This window comes from Prionailurus viverrinus, chromosome D3, assembly GCF_022837055.1.
Source record: "Prionailurus viverrinus isolate Anna chromosome D3, UM_Priviv_1.0, whole genome shotgun sequence".
NCBI lineage: Eukaryota > Metazoa > Chordata > Mammalia > Carnivora > Felidae > Prionailurus > Prionailurus viverrinus.
Genome location: NC_062572.1, coordinates 67,640,873 through 67,661,965, shown reverse-complemented (window position 1 = coordinate 67,661,965; position 21,093 = coordinate 67,640,873). Strand labels below are relative to the sequence as shown.

Sequence of the window (21,093 nt, the reverse complement as noted above, 5' to 3'; positions counted from 1 at the left end):
ATTCCTTTAGTTTATGAGGCACTTGACAAACTCAAAGCACAATATCTCATTTGATCCTTACAAGAATCCCCGTTTGATAGTTCTGGTAAGTTAACATGAAGAGAGTCTGAGCTCTTAGCCCAAGGTCACATAGCTGGCACGGGGTAGAATTTGGACTCAAATTCATGTACAGTGTTAAAGCCTGGGCGTGTCCCTTATAAAATTGCTGGGGTTAGGAGGGCGCCTGGCTGGCTCAGCAGGTGGAGCATGCCAATCTCAGTCTCGGGGTTGTGAGTTCGAGCCCCACACTGGATGTAGAGATTACTTTAAAATCTTTAGGGGCATCTGGATGGCTCATTCAGTTAAATGTCCAACTTCAGTTCGGGTCATGACCACGCATTTTTTTTTTTTAATGTTTATTTTTGAGAGAGAGAGAAAGAGTGCAAGCAGGAGAAAGGGAGACACAGTAGGAGCCTAAAGTAGGCTCCAGGCTTTGAGCTTTCAGCACAGAGCCAGACAGGGGGCTAGAACCCATGAACCATGAGATCATGATCTGAGCCAAAGTTGGAGGCTTAATTGACTGAGCCACCCAGGTGCCCCATGATCTCATGGTTTTTGAGTTCTAGCCCCTGCTTTGGATCCTCTGCCTCCCTCTCTCTCTCTGCCCCTCCCCAGCTCATGTGGGCATTCTCTCTCTCTCTCTCTCTCTCTCAAAAATAAATAAATATTGAAAAAAAAAAGTCTTTAGAATTGCTGGAAGCAGACCGACAGAAAGTTAGCTATGGTCCTTGTCCTCCAGGAAGAGAAGCTGTGTGGTTGAGTGGTTTATGAATACAGACTTTGTTCCTCAGTTGCTTGTCCTATAAATGAAGATAATAATGATCCCTGTGTTGCAGGATTGTTATAAGAATTAAACAGGATATTCCACTCACAATAGTTGGTATGCTATTTGGAATACAGTGAGCATTCAATGGATGTTAGACCTAATTATTAATATTAATTAACAATAACTAATCCATATTTGCTGATAAGGTGAGTTTGAACCATTTGGTTTTACCTCTCTGGGTAAAAGAGATAGGAAAGCAAGAAGGAAAGAAAGGTCCGGGTGGAGAGCATAGGGAGGTAAAAGGAATGCCTTGGTCTTTACTCCCAGTCTACTGTTGCTGTATAACTTTTCATGAATAACAGAGATTTGAATATATTGTTGGTTGAGGGTTAAGATCTTTCACTGTGGTTAGAGGTAGTGATAAGGAGACCCTCACTTCCTATTTTCTCCAGCTGTAAAACATGGAAATAGCTTCCATCTTGCTGTGTTTGTGGAAAACGCTGTGGACCTGTAATGCAGAGTGTGGCACAGCATATGCTCAGGCAGCGAACAAATGCAGCCTTTGTATGTAACACCAAGTCAGCAGACCCCAGCCCCGGGTCCCTAGAGGGCATCAATGTTAATTTGCATTTTTTACTCAAAATCAGAGTTGTGGGGGTTTTTTTTTTTTAAAGTTTATTTATTGATTTTGAGAGAGAGAGAGAGAGAGAGAGAGAGAGAGAGAGAGAGAGAATGGGAAAGCAGGGGATGGGAAGAGAGAGAGGGAGAGAGAGAGAATTCCAAGCAGGTTCCGTACTGTCCATGTAGAGCCTGATGCGGGGCTCAAACCCACGAACCATGAGATCATGACCTGAGCCAAAACCAAGAGTTGGATGCTTAACTGACTGAGCCACTCAGGTGCCCCCCAAATCCGAGGTTTCAAAGTGAAGTGCAAACCATGGAGTCTTTCTCTGCCCTCTTCTCCATGCCCCTTTTACAGTCACTCTCCTGCCACCCCAATCTCTCACGTTCTCTAGTTTTGCCTGCATGCATCTTGCTTTCCTCTGTGCTCAGCTCCTCTGCATGGGAACCTTGATTGTTCTTTTGTCTTTTATCATTTCTGGGGCAGCAGCAGTTCTCAAACGGCATTAAGTCACTTGGAAGGAGCGTAAAACGTGGAGATTCCCCTGCCCCAAGCTCAGAACCCAGCAGGTCTGGGTGGAACCTGGGAGTCTGCGAGGGTGATTCTGGCACAGGTGGTCCTTGGAGCCCACAGCTAGGGAAACCGTGTAGCAGACACCGTGATAGGGTGGGCGTGAGATGTAGCACAGACCCAGATGTGGGGACGCTCTGGTGGCAGCGCCTGTAACTGCGATGGCAGCTTTGGAAGCTGCAGGATGCTTTGCTTCCCCTCTGCCCTTATACCTTCTGCCCAGAGGCCATGTGGCGGAAAAGGATCATGGAAGCAAGTTCTGAGAGGCTCCTGCAGCATGGGGCTCAGCGCTGGGCAGGAAGGAGAGTGTATATGCCTGGACTGAGTGACTGAAATCAGACCTGAGTGTTAGATCTGGGGTGGGGAGCTGGCGGGCAGTGGAGTTACCCTCCACCAGGCAGTGCACAGAGACTTCCTCCTTCTCTGAACCCACACCCTGACCTGGTCTGGACTGCCAGCCTGTGCGCTCACAAGACTTTTACTACTATTCTTTGGTTCACATGTCTGCTGATGTGGCACACATGTTGCTTCCTGCTGGATCTGGCAAATTTTTTGTCTTAAAAAAATTGAAGTTTCTTTGTGGTCAAAGAACTAACACATTGACTGAAACTTGAATGCTTTTTTTTTTTTAATTTTTTTTTAAACATTTATTTATTTTTGAGACAGAGAGAGACAGAGCATGAATGGGGGAGGGTCAGAGAGAGAGGGAGACACAGAATCTGAAACAGACTCCAGGCTCTGAGCAGTCAGCACAGAGCCCGACGCGGGGCTCGAACTCACATACCGCGAGATCGTGACCTGAGCCGAAGTCAGACGCTTAACCGATTGAGCCACCCAGGCTCCCCAACTTGAATGCTTTTTAACTCTTTATAATTCGAGCATTATGAAACCTTACGTTCTGGGTCCTTGGGTGGTTTGCTGGGTGCTTGGATCTGTTCTCCCTTCGTTTTCATCTCCCTGCCTCACACAGGACTCCAAGGCCAGATCCACTTCCAAGGCTTAGTTAGCTTCCTCTGTTCCTCCTACTGTGTTTCCTGCCTGTTCTCCCTCTGAATTCTGTTCCTTTCGTTGTTGTTGTTTTTTGCCTTTTAATTTTATTGAAGTGTAATTTATGTAAGTTAAATGTGCAGATCAAGGAGTTTCAAAAACTGCACACACCTGTACAACCCACACCTCTATGGAAAGATCTTGATAAGAATGTGGGTCACATGGGTGTATGCATTTCCATCATTCCAGGAAGTTCCCTGAGGGGCCCTTCCCACTCCACCCTCAGTTTCTCCCCTGGCTCAGGTAATCACTGTTATTTCTTTTCCTGTAGAGGTAAGTCCTAAAACTGCCTGGCTGCCCTAGAATGTCATGTAAATGAGATCACACATTAAAGGCTTTTTTTGTGTCTGGCATCTTTCACTTGCATGAGGTTTTGTTGTTGTTGTTGTTGTTGTTGTTGTTGTTGTTGTTGTTTTTGAATGTTTATTGAGAGAGAGAGAGAGACACAATCCCAAGCAGGCCTGACTCAGGGCGTGATCTCACAAACTGTGAGACCATAACCTGAGCCGAAACCAAGAGTCAGACACTTAACTGATTGGGCCACTCAGGTGCCCTCACTGGCATAATGTTTTTGAGATTCATCCATGTGGTTTCCTGTGTCAGTAGTTCTGTCATTTTATTGCTGAGTAGTATCCCACTGTATGAATATATCACACATTGTTTGTCATTCATCAGTTGTTAGGCATTTGGGGTGTTTCCAGTTTGGGGCTATTGTGAACAACACTCCTATGAACATTCTTGTGCAAGTCTTTTTGTGGACAGATGTTTTCATTTCACTTGGGCAAATGTTTAGGGTGCAGCTCTGGGCCATAGAGTATGTGTATATTTTTCTTTTTGAGAAATTGCCATTTTTCAAAATGTACCATTTTTACACTCCCATCAGAATGCATGAGAGTTCTGGTGGTTCAACATTTCTGCCTACATTCAATGCTGACTTTTTAATTTTAGCTTTTCTAGTGAGCATGAAGTAGATATGACTGTGACTTTAACTTGAATTTTTCTGTGATGGTAAGCAACTTTACATAAACTTTTTGGCCAAATGGAATATCTTTTATGAAGTGTCTTTTTATGAAGTATTTATGAAGTTTAAGTATTATGCCTGGTTTTTATTGGGTTGCTTATGTTTTTATTATGAATTTGTTGGAGTTGTTTATATATTCTGGACATAGTCCTGTGACAGACATATATGTTCAAATACTCTACCCCTGACTATGACAGACATATGTAAGGTGAATAGTTTCTCCCAGACTGTGGCCTGCCATTTAATTTTCTTCATAATATCTTTTAAAAAAATATTTATTTATTTTTGAGAGAGTGAGAGCAGGGGAGGGACAGAGGGAGAGGGAGACACAGAATCTGAAGCAGCTTACAGGCTCTGAGCTGTCAGCATAGAGCCAGATGCGGGGCTCAAACCCACGAACTGTGAGATCATGACCTGAGCTGAAGTCGGACACTCAACCGACTGAGCCACTCAGGTGCCCCTGTTTGTCCATTTCTATTCGACTTTATTCCACTATTTTTCTTTCTTTCTACTTACTACAGATTTAATTTGTTCTTTTTTCCTAGCTCCATTAAGTAAAGGCTTAGATTGTTAATTTTAAAACATTTTTTCCCTCATGTAAGCATTTAGAGCTGTAAGTTTCCCTATAAGCACTATCCTGCTGTATCCCATAGATGTTGTTTCCTTCACCATCATTTGGTTTGAAGAATCTTCTGATTTCTTGTGTGAATCCCAGTTATTTTAAAAGACTCAACTTAAATCTTATTTCTTCTCTTTTCTTTCATTAAAATTTTTTAATGTTTATTTTTGAGAGAGAGCGTGCACGTGCGCATGAGTGGGGGAGGGGCAGAGAGAGAGGGAGACACAGAATCTGAAGCAGGCTCCAGGCTCGGCGTGGGGCTTGCACTCACAAATTGTGAGATCGTGACCTGAGCTGAAGTCAGACCCTTAACTAACCGAGCCACCCAGGCTCCTCTCTTCTCTTTTCTGAAGACTCAAGCCTATTCTTTCTTATGTACCTCTTTCATTATATATTTTCTCTTTATAGTCTTGTGTATCGTCTTAGTTTCTAATTTTCCTTGTGCATACACATTTGTTTTATGTATTTGTCTTTTATTGACTCTAAATGAACAATAGGCCCCTTGACTGCAAGAACTGCAGCTACCGAGGACTTGGTAACCTTGTTAGATCTTGTCCGTGGTTGGCATATAATTAACACATATTTCTCAAGCTCCACTAACATGGAAGCTACTGTGGGTGATAAAAGTTGGGTGTAATCCAGATACTTTTTAAGAAGTTAACTAATTTTTAACAATATGTTAACTAATGATATAAAATAATGTATAATAAGAGCCAAATAGAGGAATGGGCATTAAACACTGCAGGCATTTAGAAGAGGAAGTGAAGTCATTAGAGGGAATTATTTGAGGAAGACTCCAGAGAGGAAATGGGATTTGAACTGGCCCCAAACCAGAGGAGGAGATGCCATTCCCGCTGTGGGAAAAGCATGTACAAAGGTCCTGAGGTATAAATGTAAACTGTCCATGTAGAAGACAGGGAAGAGACCAGTGTGGGGAAAGCTGAGGAAGGGAAGTCAGGGATATTGTTTAGAGAACTCTAATTAACAAGCTGAGGATATTGAGGTTATGGGGTTATCACTTCTGATGGCAGATCTGAGATGCCATCTTGGTACTCATGCAGTCTTCTATCCTACTTGACCCTCCTATTCTTACTTATGCTAGTCAGAGCTTACCAGCCATGCTTTCCGAGCAGCATATGAAGAGTTCCCAGGCCAAATCTTGCACTACTTTGAACTTGGTCATGGGCACTGTTTGTTTTCTCTTGGGGATTTCATTTCTTGGTTGCCTCTGTAGCCCAGTCACTGCTCTGAAGCAGGAATTCTGGTTTCTTAAGCTGACAACCATGAGGCCTAGTGATTTGGTTTGTTTCCATGAGGCCTAGTGATTTGGTTTGTTTCCATGAGGCCTAGTGATTTGGTTTGTTTCCATGAAACACTGGTCTAGCTCCACCCTTCTTGTTCAGCTCAAAGAGTATGTATCTGCACCCTTCATTAAGAAAAAACAAACCACTTTTTTCAAAAGAATGGCATAAAACAGAGAACCCAAGTGTTTTTCACTGAGAAGGGCAAAGCACTTCTGTCTACAAGCCAGCATTGGTTGTGGTCCTTTGTGCCCATTCACTCATTCACTCAGGAGTCTTTGCCTTCATAACTTCCTTCTGATGCATCTGGCTGGAACACAAGAGGCGTTTTCATCCTCCAGAATTTTACTGTAGCTCTTTGGTGTGCATAACTCGAAGCTAGATTTTTTGGTGTGTGTGTGTGTGTGTGTGTGTGTGTGTGTGTGTGTGTGTGCAGGAGCGCCCCAAGACTTGGAAGAAGCTGCAGGAACTTGCTGTAGAGTTGGGACAGCAAGATTCCTCACGTGGTGGATACCAAGCAGCAAATTCAGAAGCTGGGCGCTCTGAAAGCCCAGAGGAGGGGGCCTTGGGGTCCCTCAGAGAAGGCTTCCAGAAAACCTGGCAGTTGCGGGACTGGATCTAGATTTATCTAGGAGGGGATAATGTAAACATTGTGTTAGAGTTGCCGCTGAGTGCTGCATTGCTGGTGACAGGAAGAAGCCTCCCTGGCTGAGACAGAAGAGTGTGTATGGAGGGGGTGGGTGGAGGAACGAAGCTTTGGTGGAGGCTGTTTCTTTAGGGTTCCCAGGGCCTAAATTTATGCGAAACAACAGCCAGAACTCCTAGAACTAAATGCATTTCTAACTTAGATTTATTTATATGCCCACACGTAAAATTGACTCTGCTCATTAAAAATGCAGTGTGAGTTATGGCCGGTTAGGTTTCTGAAAGCCATGTTGAAATCAGCCTCAAGCCTTGTCCTGCTAGATCTCCCTGGGACCCTGTCTGCTAGTCCAGGCCATGCCAGTGGCAGCAAATGGAAGAGGGAGATTCTGCTTCTCCAGTGTTCAGAACTGGGTAGAGAGGTATCTTCAGGGGTCCCCCACTCACCACTAATGGTAGAATAGTACCTCCCTCAGCCCACTGGGGGCTGGGAAGGGGTGGTCTGCCTGGCTGGGCTGGGGGTGGGTGAGTTTAGAGCTCCCCAGGGCACACTTGGGACAGCCTAACCAATCTCCCTAAGGGACTAGAGTCTGAATCAGGCAACCTAATGTATGCCTTTGGAGGTAGAAGCCAGGGAACCAGCCAGATTAGGGGACCTCATAGGGGGTATTCTTTAGCCCCTGACTTGTTGGTTTGAGGCGTTGTGGGACTTTGATTTTAAAGGTTTTTTTTAAAAATCTTTATGTATTTTTGAAAATGACAGGGAGGGGGAGGGGCAGAGAGAGAGGGGGGACAGAGGATCCAAAGCTGACCCCATGCTGACAGCAGACAGCCTGACTTGGGGCTCGAACTCACAAACCGTGAGATCACGACCTAAGCCGAAGTTAGATGCTCAACCGACTGAGCCACCCAGGTGCCCCATGGGGGCTTTGATTTTAAAAATGTACTGCCTCTGGGGCTACTCCTTTGGGGACTTAAGTAGCTTCCTCCAACCTCAGAACACATAATAAAATAAAATGGGCATAAATTGCTAATTTAAAATGAGAAAACATCCCTCCTCCCCACCACCCCTCCCCGATTGGGGCCAGCTGGTGACCATGTGATGGATCATGCTGACTCCCCTTCATGTTTCCCAGTGGGAAGCCGGGTCCCCCTCTCTACTCCAGGGACCTGGCTCCTGGCTCAGAGCTGCTTGCTCTTTGCAGGGATACCCTTGACCCTTGACCCTCGACCCTCAGACCAGGCTTATTGGCTGTGGGAAGACGTGTCAGTGTCAAGCTCTGTGACAAGTTTGAGAACGAAGGGAAAATTGTGTAGCCCTGGTTAAAGCAGCCCTGCGGTGCAGTGGGTTTCCACCCCACAGGAGCTCTTGCCCTGTCCTGATGTGACTTGGCCTTGGGGGTTGGTGCAGAGAGGGACAGAGCCCAGCCAGCTCCCTCATCCATGTGCTCTCCATTTCCTGTCTTGTCCTTCCTGTTTTGTGGCCCTTCAGTTTCATAACTTTGAAAATTCTCCCACAGCCACATACACTCTTACTTCTTCTATTTTGTTTGCTTTGGTCATATATGTCTTGGAGGTGAAGTTCTTCAGAAACTTCCCACTGCCGGCTTCCCCTGTGCTCTGCCCTGTCTACTCGCCAGGCTCGGGGCTGCTATCGTCACTCCCTGCCCTGACAAATGTCCTGTCTCATCAGAGCTCAGACATCCTCAGCACCGCTGGCTACGACAGCATCATCCAGCACCTGAACAACGGCCGCAAGAACTGCAAAGAATTTGAAGACTTTTTAAAAGAAAGGTACATGCTGTTCTTCCTTGAAGATGGAGGGGAAGACAAAACACCCCCACACAAAGGAACAATTTCCTACTTTCTGTGTGTTTCTAAGCGTTCCCAAGACGTCTGCTGTAGGCTATGGAATGATACCCAGGAAATAAATGATATCTCTGTCCCAAAGCTCTTAGAAACCAGCTTTGACAGATGACATTCATGAATGAAACAGCAAACAAAATGTAATAAAATGCTAAGTGAGGTGATACGCACAGCACCGAAGACCTCACGGGAGAGGGAGATTGTGAAAGACTAGTAAATAAAGAGGGGCAGCTTCATAGCTGACGGGACTGGTGAGCGGCCCTGGGGGGGAGAGGCGGGGTGGATTTGATAGGCGGAGGTGTCTGTGGAAGAGCAGCAAGCTTGCAGGTGGAGGAGAGGAGCACGACTTAAGGAGCCTGATTCAAAGACCATAGGTGGGGAGGGGCAGAGCAGTGAGAAAGATGGGGGCGGAAGGGTCCCAGCACTCCAGAGGGCAGGGAGCTTGGTGGGGAAGGAGGGGACTGGCATGGTGTAGAGGATTTTTCCTTTCCTTTCCTTTTTACATTTTATTTTATTTTTAAAGTTTATTTATTTATTTTGAGAGGTTGGGGTAAGGCCAGAGAGATTGGGAGAGAGAGTATCCCAAGCAGGCTCCCTACTGTCAGCACAGAACCCAATGCTGGGGGTCAAACTCACAAACCATGAGACTGTGACCTGAGCTGAAATCAAGAGCCAGACACTTAACCGAGCCACCAGGCGCCCCTCCTTTTCTTTTTGGAATAGATAAGGTTTTTATTATTATTATTTTTTTAATTCCGTACTTAATGGGGTAAGTTAGTTTTGTGGAAAATTGTAGTCCTCCAGAATACTCAATTGCCCAGTGATTCTGGATGAAGGAGTACTCTAGGGGGATTTTTGGCCAAAGAGCTGGGTCATTACCAGGACCCAAACTAATGAACAGATTCTCTTTGTAACACAGTGAGTGAGAGGTTTATAGCTTGGAGATACAGGCATTAAAGTCTTTTTCCATCAAATCTTTGTATTTTCTTCTCAAGAGAACATTGGGTAACATCACACCTACATGGTCGTGTGCCCTGATGAGGAGGCCTCTGTCCCTGAACTGTCTGAAAGGCCCCTGGGAACTGGAGAACTGCCACACTGTGGTTCTCAGGAGGCATAGGCGAAGTGAGGTCGGTCCACTGTCAGCTTCCAGGGAGCTAGCTGGTCATGCACCTCTTCCTTCCAGACACCAGCCTCCCTCCTCTACCCAAGATGGTTGACAGAGGTGACACCAGGTTACCACTTTTCTTTCTCTTGATGGGTACTGGAGGTGGGCTTCCTCTGTTCTTCAACAGAGCTCTGGAGGGAGCACACAAACAGGAATTTCATGACTGCAGGGTGTGCACATTGTAGAGCCTCCCTTGCTTTTTTGTGCCCCTCCTCCAGTTAGTGCTTTTATCGATTTTCTCCTGGGTGTGAACTAGCCTTGCCCTGCATCCATGAGAAGGCATTGCCAAACATCCATGACCGAAGCTTCCGCTGCTGAGGCGGGACCATCCAAGAGTCCCCTGACACGATGTGGATGGTGTCGTAGCTCCGTGGTGCCCATATTTTTTTTTAAATGTGACCCTCAGCAAGAAATACATTTTACACTGCCGTCCGGTACACACGTGCATAAAACAAGAGCTTAACAAATGTCACTACCCTATTATTTTACTCAATTCTATGTATTTAAACACGGCTGGTCATGACCCATTGAATGGATTTATTGTGCGCAAGTGAGTTATGACCCACAGTTTGAAAAACACAAGTCCAAACAGATCCCAGAAACTAAGTTCTCACTTTTTAAATGTCTCATAAAAATATATGGAGAAGAGGAGGAAATATATGGAAATTAAAAATTAATAAATATTTTTATTGTATTTTTTAAAAAGTTTCTTATTTATTTATTTATAGACAGAGACAGCACGAGTGGGAGAGGGGCAGAGAGAGGAAGAGAGAGTGGGTAAGGGGCAGGGAGGGAGAGAATCCCAAGCAGGCTCTGCACTGTCAGCACAGAGTCTGACCCGGGGATTGAACTCACAAACCGTGAGATCATGACCTGAGCCAAAACCGAGAGTCAGACGTTTAACCGACTAAGCCACCCAGGCGCCCCTGTGCTGTATTTCTAGTATATGGTCATTTTTCTGGAGGAGTTTCAGAGCAAAAGAAACCAGTCCCATGCTCTCTGGTTTTGGGAAAGAATCGGCATCAGGTCAGAGTGTCAGATATGTATGCCCTGGGTATGGGGGTTTGAGGCTCTTGGTCATGTGGCCTGCCTGGGCCCTGGGCTTCCTTTCTGGTGGTGTGCTTGCCAGGAGGAGGCTGCTGTCAGTGAGGGAGTGTGCGTTCCTTCCCTGTGTCCTGTTCAGAAATAATTCATGTGAAGAAGTGCAACCCTCTTCAGGGTTTAGTTGCCTGGCCTTTCCTCTTGCTCTGGTAGGTGTGGGGTGCCTGTGGTTCAGAGAGGTTATGTAACTTGCCTAAGGTCACGCAGCCAATAAAGGATAGATCTGCTTTCAAGCCTAGGAAAATTGGGCCCTGGAACTCTCTTCATCATACCTGGTACAGTGCCTGGGACATCTTAAGTGGCGGGGAAAGGGGATATTCGGCATTTTAGATCATGCTACACCAAGTGACAATCAGTTGTTTTTGTGAGACCTGCCAACTGCAGAGTTTATATTCTGAAATTCCCCTCTCTTTGCTATAGTTTAGCTGTGTATTTGAATTGGCTCAGTCGATTAAACGTCCAACTTCCGCTCAGGTCATGATCTCATGGTTTGTGAGTTCGAGACCTGCATCGGGCTCACTGCTGTCAGCGCGGAGCCTGCTTCAGATCCTCTGTCCCCCCTTCAGATCCTCCCTCAGAAAACCCAAAGAACAAAAAGCATAAAACACTGAATTGACTATGAATGAGGAACTCTTTAGGATGGTAAAAGGATACTCTTCGAGAACATGGGAAGAGGGGTGGGCCTCAGGAGTGCAGCATTTAGTGGAATTATCTCTTACTCCACTTAAAAAATATATATGAATAAAAATAAATTTTTGGTAAATAAATCCTTGGGTCACAGTTTTGAATAGTCTGTAACGCGCTGGCCTGTGCCAGTCAGGGGGCCATGTTTGGTTTTGCCAAGATGTGATGTCCACCTGGCAACTGAGACATGAAGGCCACCAATCTTCTCACAATTCCCCCTGTCCTGTAGGAGAGTTTTGCATTTTAGAGAATGGTGTTATATCTGAGCTTCTCCCTTCAGAAGTGCAGTTTTGCCCTCAAGGGGGGTGCCATGTGTTTTAACTAAGTCAGCCCGAGAAAGACTCAGAGCTCTCTCTTCTGTTCCCTTTAGGGCATCAATTGAAGAGAAATATGGCAAAGACCTGCTAAACCTCTCCAGGAAGAAGCCGTGTGGACAGTTGGAGATTAAGTAGGTACCATGCTTCTTTCCTGTTTCCAGGTTGACTAACACTGCCAGGAGCCCCATCACTTCAGCAGACAGAGCTGGCCAGTGCGGTGAAGTGTGTCGGGGGAAAACAGTTTTTAGGTTTTTTTTTTTCTTATTTTGAGTCGTGAAAAATCTAAAAAAATAGAAAGGAGGCTAAAATGAACTGCAAAGCCACAATCCATTAGTAAAATGTTCTAGATTTTCTTTGAAGTCTTTTTCTATGTATACTTTTTCATAGGTAGGATTATACTGTATATGATTTTGTACTAGACATTTAATAGAGGGGCTTCCACGCACGCACACACACACACCCCCCACAGTTTGTGATAACTCTGAGAGACTGTCTGCATGATTTTATAGTTCTCACGACTGATGTGAGGTTTCTATACGTATTCTTCTGTTACTCACTGATTACAGGAATGGCCAGGACATGGTGCCTGCTTTAGGAACACGCTCCCTCTCATCTACAGGGCTGGCTTCATGGGCCGTCATACAGGAGCCTATGCTTTGAAGGGCTTCATAACGGGTTTGATGCTCTTTGCTGTCCCCATTTTGAAATTCTTAATAATTTTTATTTATTTATTTATTTTTTAATGTTTGTTTATTTTTGAGAGAAAGAGAGCGTGAGCAGGGGAGGGGCAGAGAGAGAAGGAGACGCAGAATCTGAAGCATGTTCCAGGCTCTGAGCTGTCAGCACAAAGCCCAATGCAGGGCTTGAACTCATGGACGGTGAGATCATGACCTGAGCCAAAGTCAGTTGCTTAACCAACTGAGCCACCCAGGTGCCCGATAAATTCTTAATAATTTATGAACAACGGGTCCCACATTTTCATTTTGCAGTGGACCTCACAAATTCTATAGCCCCTCCTACTCATATGGAAATTTCTACATTCCTTCTTCAAAATAGGCATGTTGAGGGAGGCTTGGGAGAAATAGTTTCAAGTAGACTTTGCAGGCCTCTGCAGACCTAATCACATCACATACTGTGCTATAGAGAGCTGCATAGATGCCCTGAGGTCTGTGTCCTATCAGAGACCCTAATGGGGGAAGATAAGACATAGACCTTCCTCTTCTCTTCTCTTGCTTCTAACACACACACACACACACACACACACACACACACACACACACCACCCCACCCCAGAAATGTGCTGGATTATAGAAAAGAAACATTGGAAACTACTTAAGATATTAATAGTTATATAAGCCTAAAAAATTTGTTACCCCCTGATATCAGGCATTGGTATAAGGAGAATTTGTTGATTATACTATATTTTACTTTTGATGTTTTAAATGAAAAATTAAAAAATACACTAAAAGGTAAAAAGACAAACATAAAGACTGGCTGTATACCCAAATCACCTAGATTTAATAATTATTCATGTTTGCCATACTTTCTTAATATAGGTTTTTTGTGAAAATGTTTAAATTGGAACATTTTAAATTTAAACCTAGAATTAGATATTTCTCCACATGTACTTGGTTCCTTTTAGTGATTTATTGTATTTAGAGATGAAACCCTGAGTTCTAGCATTGGTCATTGTCACAGAGATGTCACCGTTTCTAGGCACTTTCCCAGGACAGATATTATATATTATATTATATTATATTATATTATATTATATTATATTACTTATATTTTATTATTTTTAAGTTGTTTTTAATAATTTTTTTACATTTTATTTTATTTTTGAGAGACAGAGAGAGACAGAGCACAAGCAGGGGAGGGGCAGAGAGAGACAAAGACAAAATTTGAAGCAGGCTCCAGGCTCTGAGCTGTCAGCACAGAGCCTGACGTGGGGCTCGAACCCACAAACCATGAGATCATGATCTGAGCTGAAGTCGGAGGCTTAACTGACTGAGCCACTCAGGCATCCTATTTATTTATTTTTAAATGTTTATTTTTGAGAAAGAGAGAAAGCAGGCACGTGCGTGCGTGAGTGGGGGAGGGGCAGAGAGACAGTGGGACAGAGGATCCCAAGCAGGCTCTGTGCTGAAAGCAGAAAGCCAAATGCAGAGCTCAAACTCATGAACTGTGAAATCATGACCTGAGCCCAAGTCGGACGCTTAACCGGCTCAGCCACCCAGGTACCCCTCTGGGGACAGATTTTAAAAGCATAAGTAGTTCATATTGATATTTCCAATTCTAAAATAACTTTGTAGGGTTTTACTTAATTTCCTTAATTTTATATTCATTTCACCTTGCACTGAAAATCTTGATTCCTAACAATATTAGCACAATTACTTGCTTTATATGACCATTTATATTAAAATATTTCAAAATAATATCAATATTACTACTCATAATAATACTTCTGAATGAAGTTTAACATTTCCTTGAAGTTCCTTTTGATCTTAGAATGTATTTCACTGTGTTCTGGGGTGCCTGGGTGGCTCAGTTGGTTAAGCATCTGACTCTTGATATCGGCTCAGGTCATGGTCTCATGTGTGAAATGTAACCAATTTTGTTTCAATTTTTAAAATTTTAAGGGTTGTTTTCTTTTCCCTATTTGGTTTAGTTTTATTTTTTGAACATGTAAAACATTTACGTGTTGACAGATCAAAACTGCATAGATTTAGGTATGTTTCTTTGTCATTCAAGCAGGGTTTAGATAATTTCAAGGAAGATTAGTGGGTCACTTGACCAAAAAACTTGTTTATTTGCAGAGAAAGTGTAAGCTGTTTGGGAAGATACCCAAAAACTTGAGGTGATGTCATGAGAAAGAGCCATATTCTCTCACATTAACACTTCTTAGAAAAGGTATTTAGCAGAATGAGTCTGATCCAAAATGGTATTTATTATATTCTTACACATTTGACTTATAATTTAGTAAATTCATAGAGAACACTATTCTCTCTGTTCTGTGATAAAGGCCAGTCAGTGTTCCTTCTAAGAGTATACCTCAGACAGGAAGATGCAGCAAAAAATGAGGCCTGGGGACAGAGTTCCAAAGTTGAAGGCCATTTAGGTGACTTCTGTTTCTGTCACCTCCAGAATGATCTTTAGGAAGGGACCCTCGATAAGAGTGCAAGACTCTGCTTCTCTGTGGACTAGTTAGGATTTTTCGTCTTGTGGACCACATTGAGAGACTCAGGCGCCTAATGGGCTTGCTAGGATTTAAGGCCAAAGTGTTTATCGAAAGGGTGGTAGAGGGGCACCTGGGTGGCTCAGTTGGTTCAGCGTCTGACTTCGGCTCAGGTCATGATCTCATGGTTTGTGGGTTCGAGCCCCACATTGGGCTCTGCGCTGACAGCTCGGAGCCTGGAGCCTACTTTGGATTCTGTGTCTCCCTCTCTCTCTGCCCCTCCCCGGCTAACGCTCTGTCTCTCTCAAAAATAAATAATAAACATTAAAAAGAATCTTAAAGGGTGGTAGAATATTTTCTTTTCCCACAGTGAAGGGGAACACTAGGGAGAAGAGGAGTCGGATGTTGCTAGGCCACCACCCCCAAGGTTCAGATTCTCTCCGATTGTCATGTCCTGAACAAGGGAAACAGCAATTAAGTGATGATGTGAGACAACAAAGCTAATGACAAACTAAAGAGAGATTGAGGCTGCCCTTCTTGTGGCCCTGCAGCCAGTTGCTTAGTGTGGGGGAAAAACTTTAGACCCTGAACAGATTATTTATGTGTAAGGCTGGGTTTCAGCTCCACGACTCCCAATTGAGAAAGCCTTCTGGTGGTGTCTGATGCCATATCTCTGCATTTCCCAGTAATTCCAGTAGTGTGCCTGCACTTCAGTGACGTTCATGTGTCCTTCTGGACCACTGGCACATTTGTTAGACATGGACACTTTCTAGTTCTATCCACACCATATCACGATAATTGTATCATAAGATGGGTAAAGAGAATGGAGAATGTGCAGTTATGTTTTCCTGCTTGATGTCTTTGTAATAATTGGAAGTGTTTGTGTGAGAAAAGGCATGCAGAAATAAGGATTCTTTCTTTGCAATGAACAGAGCAGGGGAAAGGAAATAGCTGAAAGAAACGGCCAGCTGGAAAAGACAAGGGGTTTTTCTTTGCAAAGTAGCAAAGCTTGCCACCTACATGTATACATATAAGAAGTGATCCGTGATGTTATGCTGTTGTGGTTCGGGGACCATGAATTCACAAAGTTCTATTCCTACTTGAAAGGCTGGAGTGAGCGCACTGAGATCTGCTTCCAGTGAAGGCAGCATGAGCAAGAACATCCCCAGGGCCATGTCACCTCACAGGGATGTTTACTTTAGGAAGTGTAGGATGACAGACAACTAAAACCATGGGCCAGGGCGTCTCCAAGGGAGGAGGAGCCATGGGCTGTAAGAGGATGGGGGAGATTGAGAGAAGGTATGAAAAATGAGTCATGGGCTTTCCCCACTGAAACTGTGAGGTAGTAAATGTGTGTTGTTTTAAACTGCTAAATTTGGGGTAGTTTGTTTTTTAGCAGTAGAACATTGAAACGATGTGTTTCATGTCTGTCCCTTCCTTTAGAGTCCAAGGTCTGGGACCAGTCTGTCTTGTACCATGGAATCATTAACATCTGACACAACACCTGGCTCATGGTTTATGTTCAATGAACACATGATCGACAAATGAGTGAAAAAGAGGGAGATCAGGAGCCAGAGTTTGAACCCTTCCTTGTATCCTTATTTCTAATTACCACACTTTAAAGAAGTGGACTGGTATTCTTATGAGAAAGGGATCATAATTCCTATATAATCATTGGGAGAAATGAAACATAAGGAATGTGGGCATCTTGCTCTACCCAGGTGGACAGTGAAGAATTTATAATGCTTTGCCTGGGACTGAGAGAGCAAGAAAGAGGAAAACTGAACTGAAGAAATCTTGATCCTTCGCTGTCTTCCCAAGCTTACATGCAAAGATGAGTCTGCAGGCCATGACACGTGGGCGGAGAGAAGCATGCAGTGGTTTTATAATAAGATTGTACAGGGGCACGTGAGTGGCTCAGTTGGTCAAGTGTCTGACTCTTGTTTTCAGCTCAGGTCATGATCCCACAGTTTTGTGGGTTCGAGCCCTGCATTGGGCTCCTTGCTGGCAGCATGGAGCCTGTTTGGGATTCTCTGTCTCCCTCTCTCTCTGCACCTCCCCACTCACACTGTCTCTGTCTCTCTCAATAAATAAACTTAAAAGAAAAAAAGATTGTACAACAATTTCCAGAACTGAAGTTATATATGTGCTTGTTTTTCAGCACCCTGAAGCAGGCCCTTGAAGTCTTCAAGAAGCGTAAGTGATTCTTTAAACTATATTTGCTGCCCTTGGCCGGTTCTGGGGGTTTTACTTTGAACAGCCATCTCGTATTGGGTAAAAAAAAAAAAAGTTAGAGCAGCTCCCAAGGTGAGAAGTAGCTCTGCAGAGCTGAAATGAGCTGGAGAGCCCACCTTCCATGTGGAAGTCATGATGTGCATTTGACTTACTTTGAGCAGGGGTTCTCACACTTGAAATCCAGGGCAAGGCCCTTGCAATTTGGTCTTCAAGGGGTCCTGTCTGGGTCTTTTTGAAAAAAATTTTTTTATTAAAAATTTTTTTTATTAGTTTATTTTATTTTTTGACAGAGAGAGAGAGACAGAGAGAGGGAAAGAGAGAGAGAGAGAGAGAGGGAGAGAGAAGGGAAGGGGCAGAGAGAGAGGGAGAGAGAGAATCCCAAGCAGGCTCCACGCTGTCAATGCAGAGCCCAGTGCGGGGCTTGAACTCATGAACTGTGAGGTCATGACCTGAGCCGAAATCAAGAATTGGACACTTAACTGATTGAGCCACCCAGGTGCCCCTTTTTAAAGTAATTCGTACACCCACCATGGAGTTCAGACTCAAGGCTCTGAGATCAAGGGTTGTAGGCTCTACCGACTGAGCCAGCCAGGCGCCCTCCTGTTCAGTTCTAAGAGTCCCCAGTCCTGTTACTCAGAAACTGCCTTTAAGGCTTTCTGTTCTTCATAATACTTGCTGCTTTCGAGCTAAGGATTTTAACATGGCATTGTATGTATGTGCTTAAGTGTTTCTGTAGCTAGTTGACTGGTTCTAGAAGTTTGTAAATGTTAGCTAAACAGATATTCATCTTAACTTTTCCATGGAAGGTGTTCTCTTCCCTCTTTAACTCACCAATGAATACATTTCTCAAGGTAGAAATGTTTATGTTTCATGTTTTTTATATGCCCTGCAAGGCTAACCATGGGGCCCACGGGAGCTTCAGTCTAGGCTGGGTCTCCTAAGCCTATGTACTTGCTGTTACTTGACTTACTTTCTACCCTCCCCGAATAGTTTTATTTCCTTCTTATTAAAAAACATATTTATCTTAAACATTCAAATGAGACAACTATCAAGAAGATAGTAAGTACCTAGACTTTCAGTTCCTAGTGATAAGCAGTTATTGGTGAATGTGACTCCAGATATTTTTATGCAATTAAACACATGTAAATGTATCAATTCATATAAAAAATAGGATGATACCATGGCAGTGGTTCAGAATCTGTGGGGTGAGTGAGAGCAGATCATTTGTTTTTAAGTCATTTTTAAAATGAAAATATCAATGGTTTCATCATGCTAACAGTTTGGGATATATCTCTCCAGACCTTTTCCTACACATTTACAATTCTCTTTCTCTCTCTTAAATTGCACACAGACACACACACACACACGTGAGTTTTTGTATAAATGAGATCATACTATACCTATATCCTACAATTTGTTTTTCCCAACAATATTATCTAAGCATCTTTCTATTTCTTTTTTTTAACTTGTTTTATTTTTTATTTTTTTAAATTTACATCCAAATTAGTTAGCATATAGTGCACCAATGATTTCAGGAGTAGATTCTTTAGTGCCCCTTACCCATTTAGCCCATCCCCTCTCCCGCCACCCCTCCAGTAACCCTCAGTTTGTTCTCCATATTTATGAGTCTCTTCTGTTTTGTCCTCCTCCCTGTTTTTGTATTATTTCTGTTTCCTTTCCCTTATGTTCATCTGTTTTGTCTCTTAAAGTCCTCATATGAGTGAAGTCCTATGATTTTTGTCTTTCTCTGACTAATTTCACTTAGCATAATACCCTCCAGTTCTATCCATGTAGTTGCAAATGGCAAGATTTCCTTCTTTTTGATTGCCAAGTAGTACTCCATTACACACACACACACACACACACACACACACACACACACACACACCACATTTTCTTTTTTTTTTTTTAAATTTTTTTTTTAACGTTTATTTATTTTTGAGACAGAGAGAGACAGAGCATGAACAGGGGAGGGGCAGAGAGAGAGGGAGACACAGAATCTGAAACAGGCTCCAGGCTCTGAGCTGTCAGCACAGAGCCTGACACGGGGCTCGAACTCACGGACTGTGAGATCATGACCTGAGCCGAAGTCGGACGCTTAACCGACCGAGCCACCCAGGCGCCCCCATACCACATTTTCTTTATCCATTCATCCACCGATGGACATTTGGGCTCTTTCCATACTTTGGCTATTGTTGATAGTGCTGTTATAAACATGGGGTGCATGTGTCCCTTTGAAACAGCACACCTGTATCCCATGGATAAATGCCTAGTGGTGCAATTGCTGGGTCGTAGGGTAGTTCTATTTTTGTTTTTTTGAGGAACCTCCATACTGTTTTCCAGAGTGGCTGCACCAGCTTGCATTCCCAAGCATCTTTCCATTTCAGTTCATATAGATCTGCCTCATTCTTTCACATTTGAAAGTTTTGGTCTTATAAAATGCCAGACCTCCTCCAGAAAGGTTGTACTGACTTCTCCCCCACCAAAAGTGCTATTTTTTACCCATGCTTGCCAATATGAAGAATTTTCACATTTAAAAATTTTTCCCTAACTGAAAAGTAAAAAATTATACATCTCTGGGGGTTGAGGTTTTGCATTTTTTCCAATAGCTTTACGGTTGAATATATTTTCAAATGTTTATTAGCCATTTAGCCAATCTTTTAAAAAATGCCATGTTCTTTAACCAATTTTTTTATACTGGAATGTATATATTTTTCTTTTGACTTGTGAAAACTCTTTTAATATAGCAGTTTATTCTGTTACATAAATTGCTAATATTTTTCTAATTTGTCATGTCTTTTGGAACCTTTCAAGGTTATTTTGACACACACAAGTTTAAATTTTTTTCTTAGGTCAGATCTGTCCATCTTTCTAGCCTTAAAGTCATGCTTCAATTTGTTTTCTTAGAACAAGTAAAGTAAGAATTTTTTTTTTTTTGCTGCTACAAAGGTAAACCGTACTCATTGCAAAGATCTTAGAAAATAAGAAGAAAAAATCACCAATAACCTTTCTGTCTAGAAATAATTATTGATAGCTATAATTTTTGTGTGTGACCTTTCTTATAGATGCTCAGGTTCAGAAAATGTTAGAGATGGAAAGACTGTTAGAGTCATCTAATGAGAAATAAATACCGAATTTGAAATTGTAGTGGGTTCAGTGACATCTTTCAGCATGTAAGCTCCATGAGGGGGCCTCGGCTGTTCTTCTCCCCAGTTCTGGGGACACACTAGGTTAGTAACAGTTAGTGGTTGGAGGTTAAGCTAAAGATTTGCTAGCCTTGGTCTTGGTGGTCAGGGCAAGGCAGGGCACATGGAGGGGGTTGATAAATGTTGGTGACCAAGTGAGGTAGGTTAATTTTACCACTTGTTCCAGTATTTTATTTTGTAGATAAGTTTTGTGTGGTTTCGTATATTTCAATTCAGACATATGTAGATCTTGTTTATTATGTTTTTAAAAAATTTTTTTTGCAGAGGTAGACAGTGTGGCACAATGTCACATTCAGCTTGCCCAGACTCTAAGAGAAGAGGCCAGGAAGATGGAAGAATTCAGGGAAAAGCAAAAGCTACAACGGAAAAAGGTTGGATTTGCGTATATGTTAAGACGTTGCTTTTCCCGTGGCGGAAAACTCCAGGCTTGTTTTTCATCAAACTCCTTGGCTCACACCCGCCTTCATGCAGCCATGCTCCTCTTTTAACCTATGAGATTATTTATTGGGAAACCATGTGGAGACCCAACTAGATGGTTCTGTCTCTGTACCCATTTGCACCCAGGCCAGTTCTCTTTGAATTCTCCCAGGAATTATGGGTCTGGCCTGTCTTCTTCTTTACATATCTGCTGCCACTATTCAGACAATGACTGGCAAGAGGAAACCCTGTCTTTGGTAGAGTCTAGGGCATTTAACCTGGCAAACTCCCAGACCA

General features: G+C 43.3%; 1 protein-coding gene across 1 annotated transcript in view; it reads left to right on the top strand.

The window, feature by feature from the left end:
• Positions 1-21,093, top strand: part of PSTPIP2 (proline-serine-threonine phosphatase interacting protein 2) — an 80,333-nt gene that overhangs the window by 36,140 nt on the left and 23,100 nt on the right. Inside the window, exons 2-5 of the mRNA XM_047827952.1 lie at positions 8,321-8,421; positions 11,817-11,894; positions 17,100-17,134; positions 20,644-20,750. Of these exons, the coding sequence (XP_047683908.1) occupies positions 8,321-8,421; positions 11,817-11,894; positions 17,100-17,134; positions 20,644-20,750 (321 nt within the window). The remainder of the gene's footprint in view (positions 1-8,320; positions 8,422-11,816; positions 11,895-17,099; positions 17,135-20,643; positions 20,751-21,093) is intronic.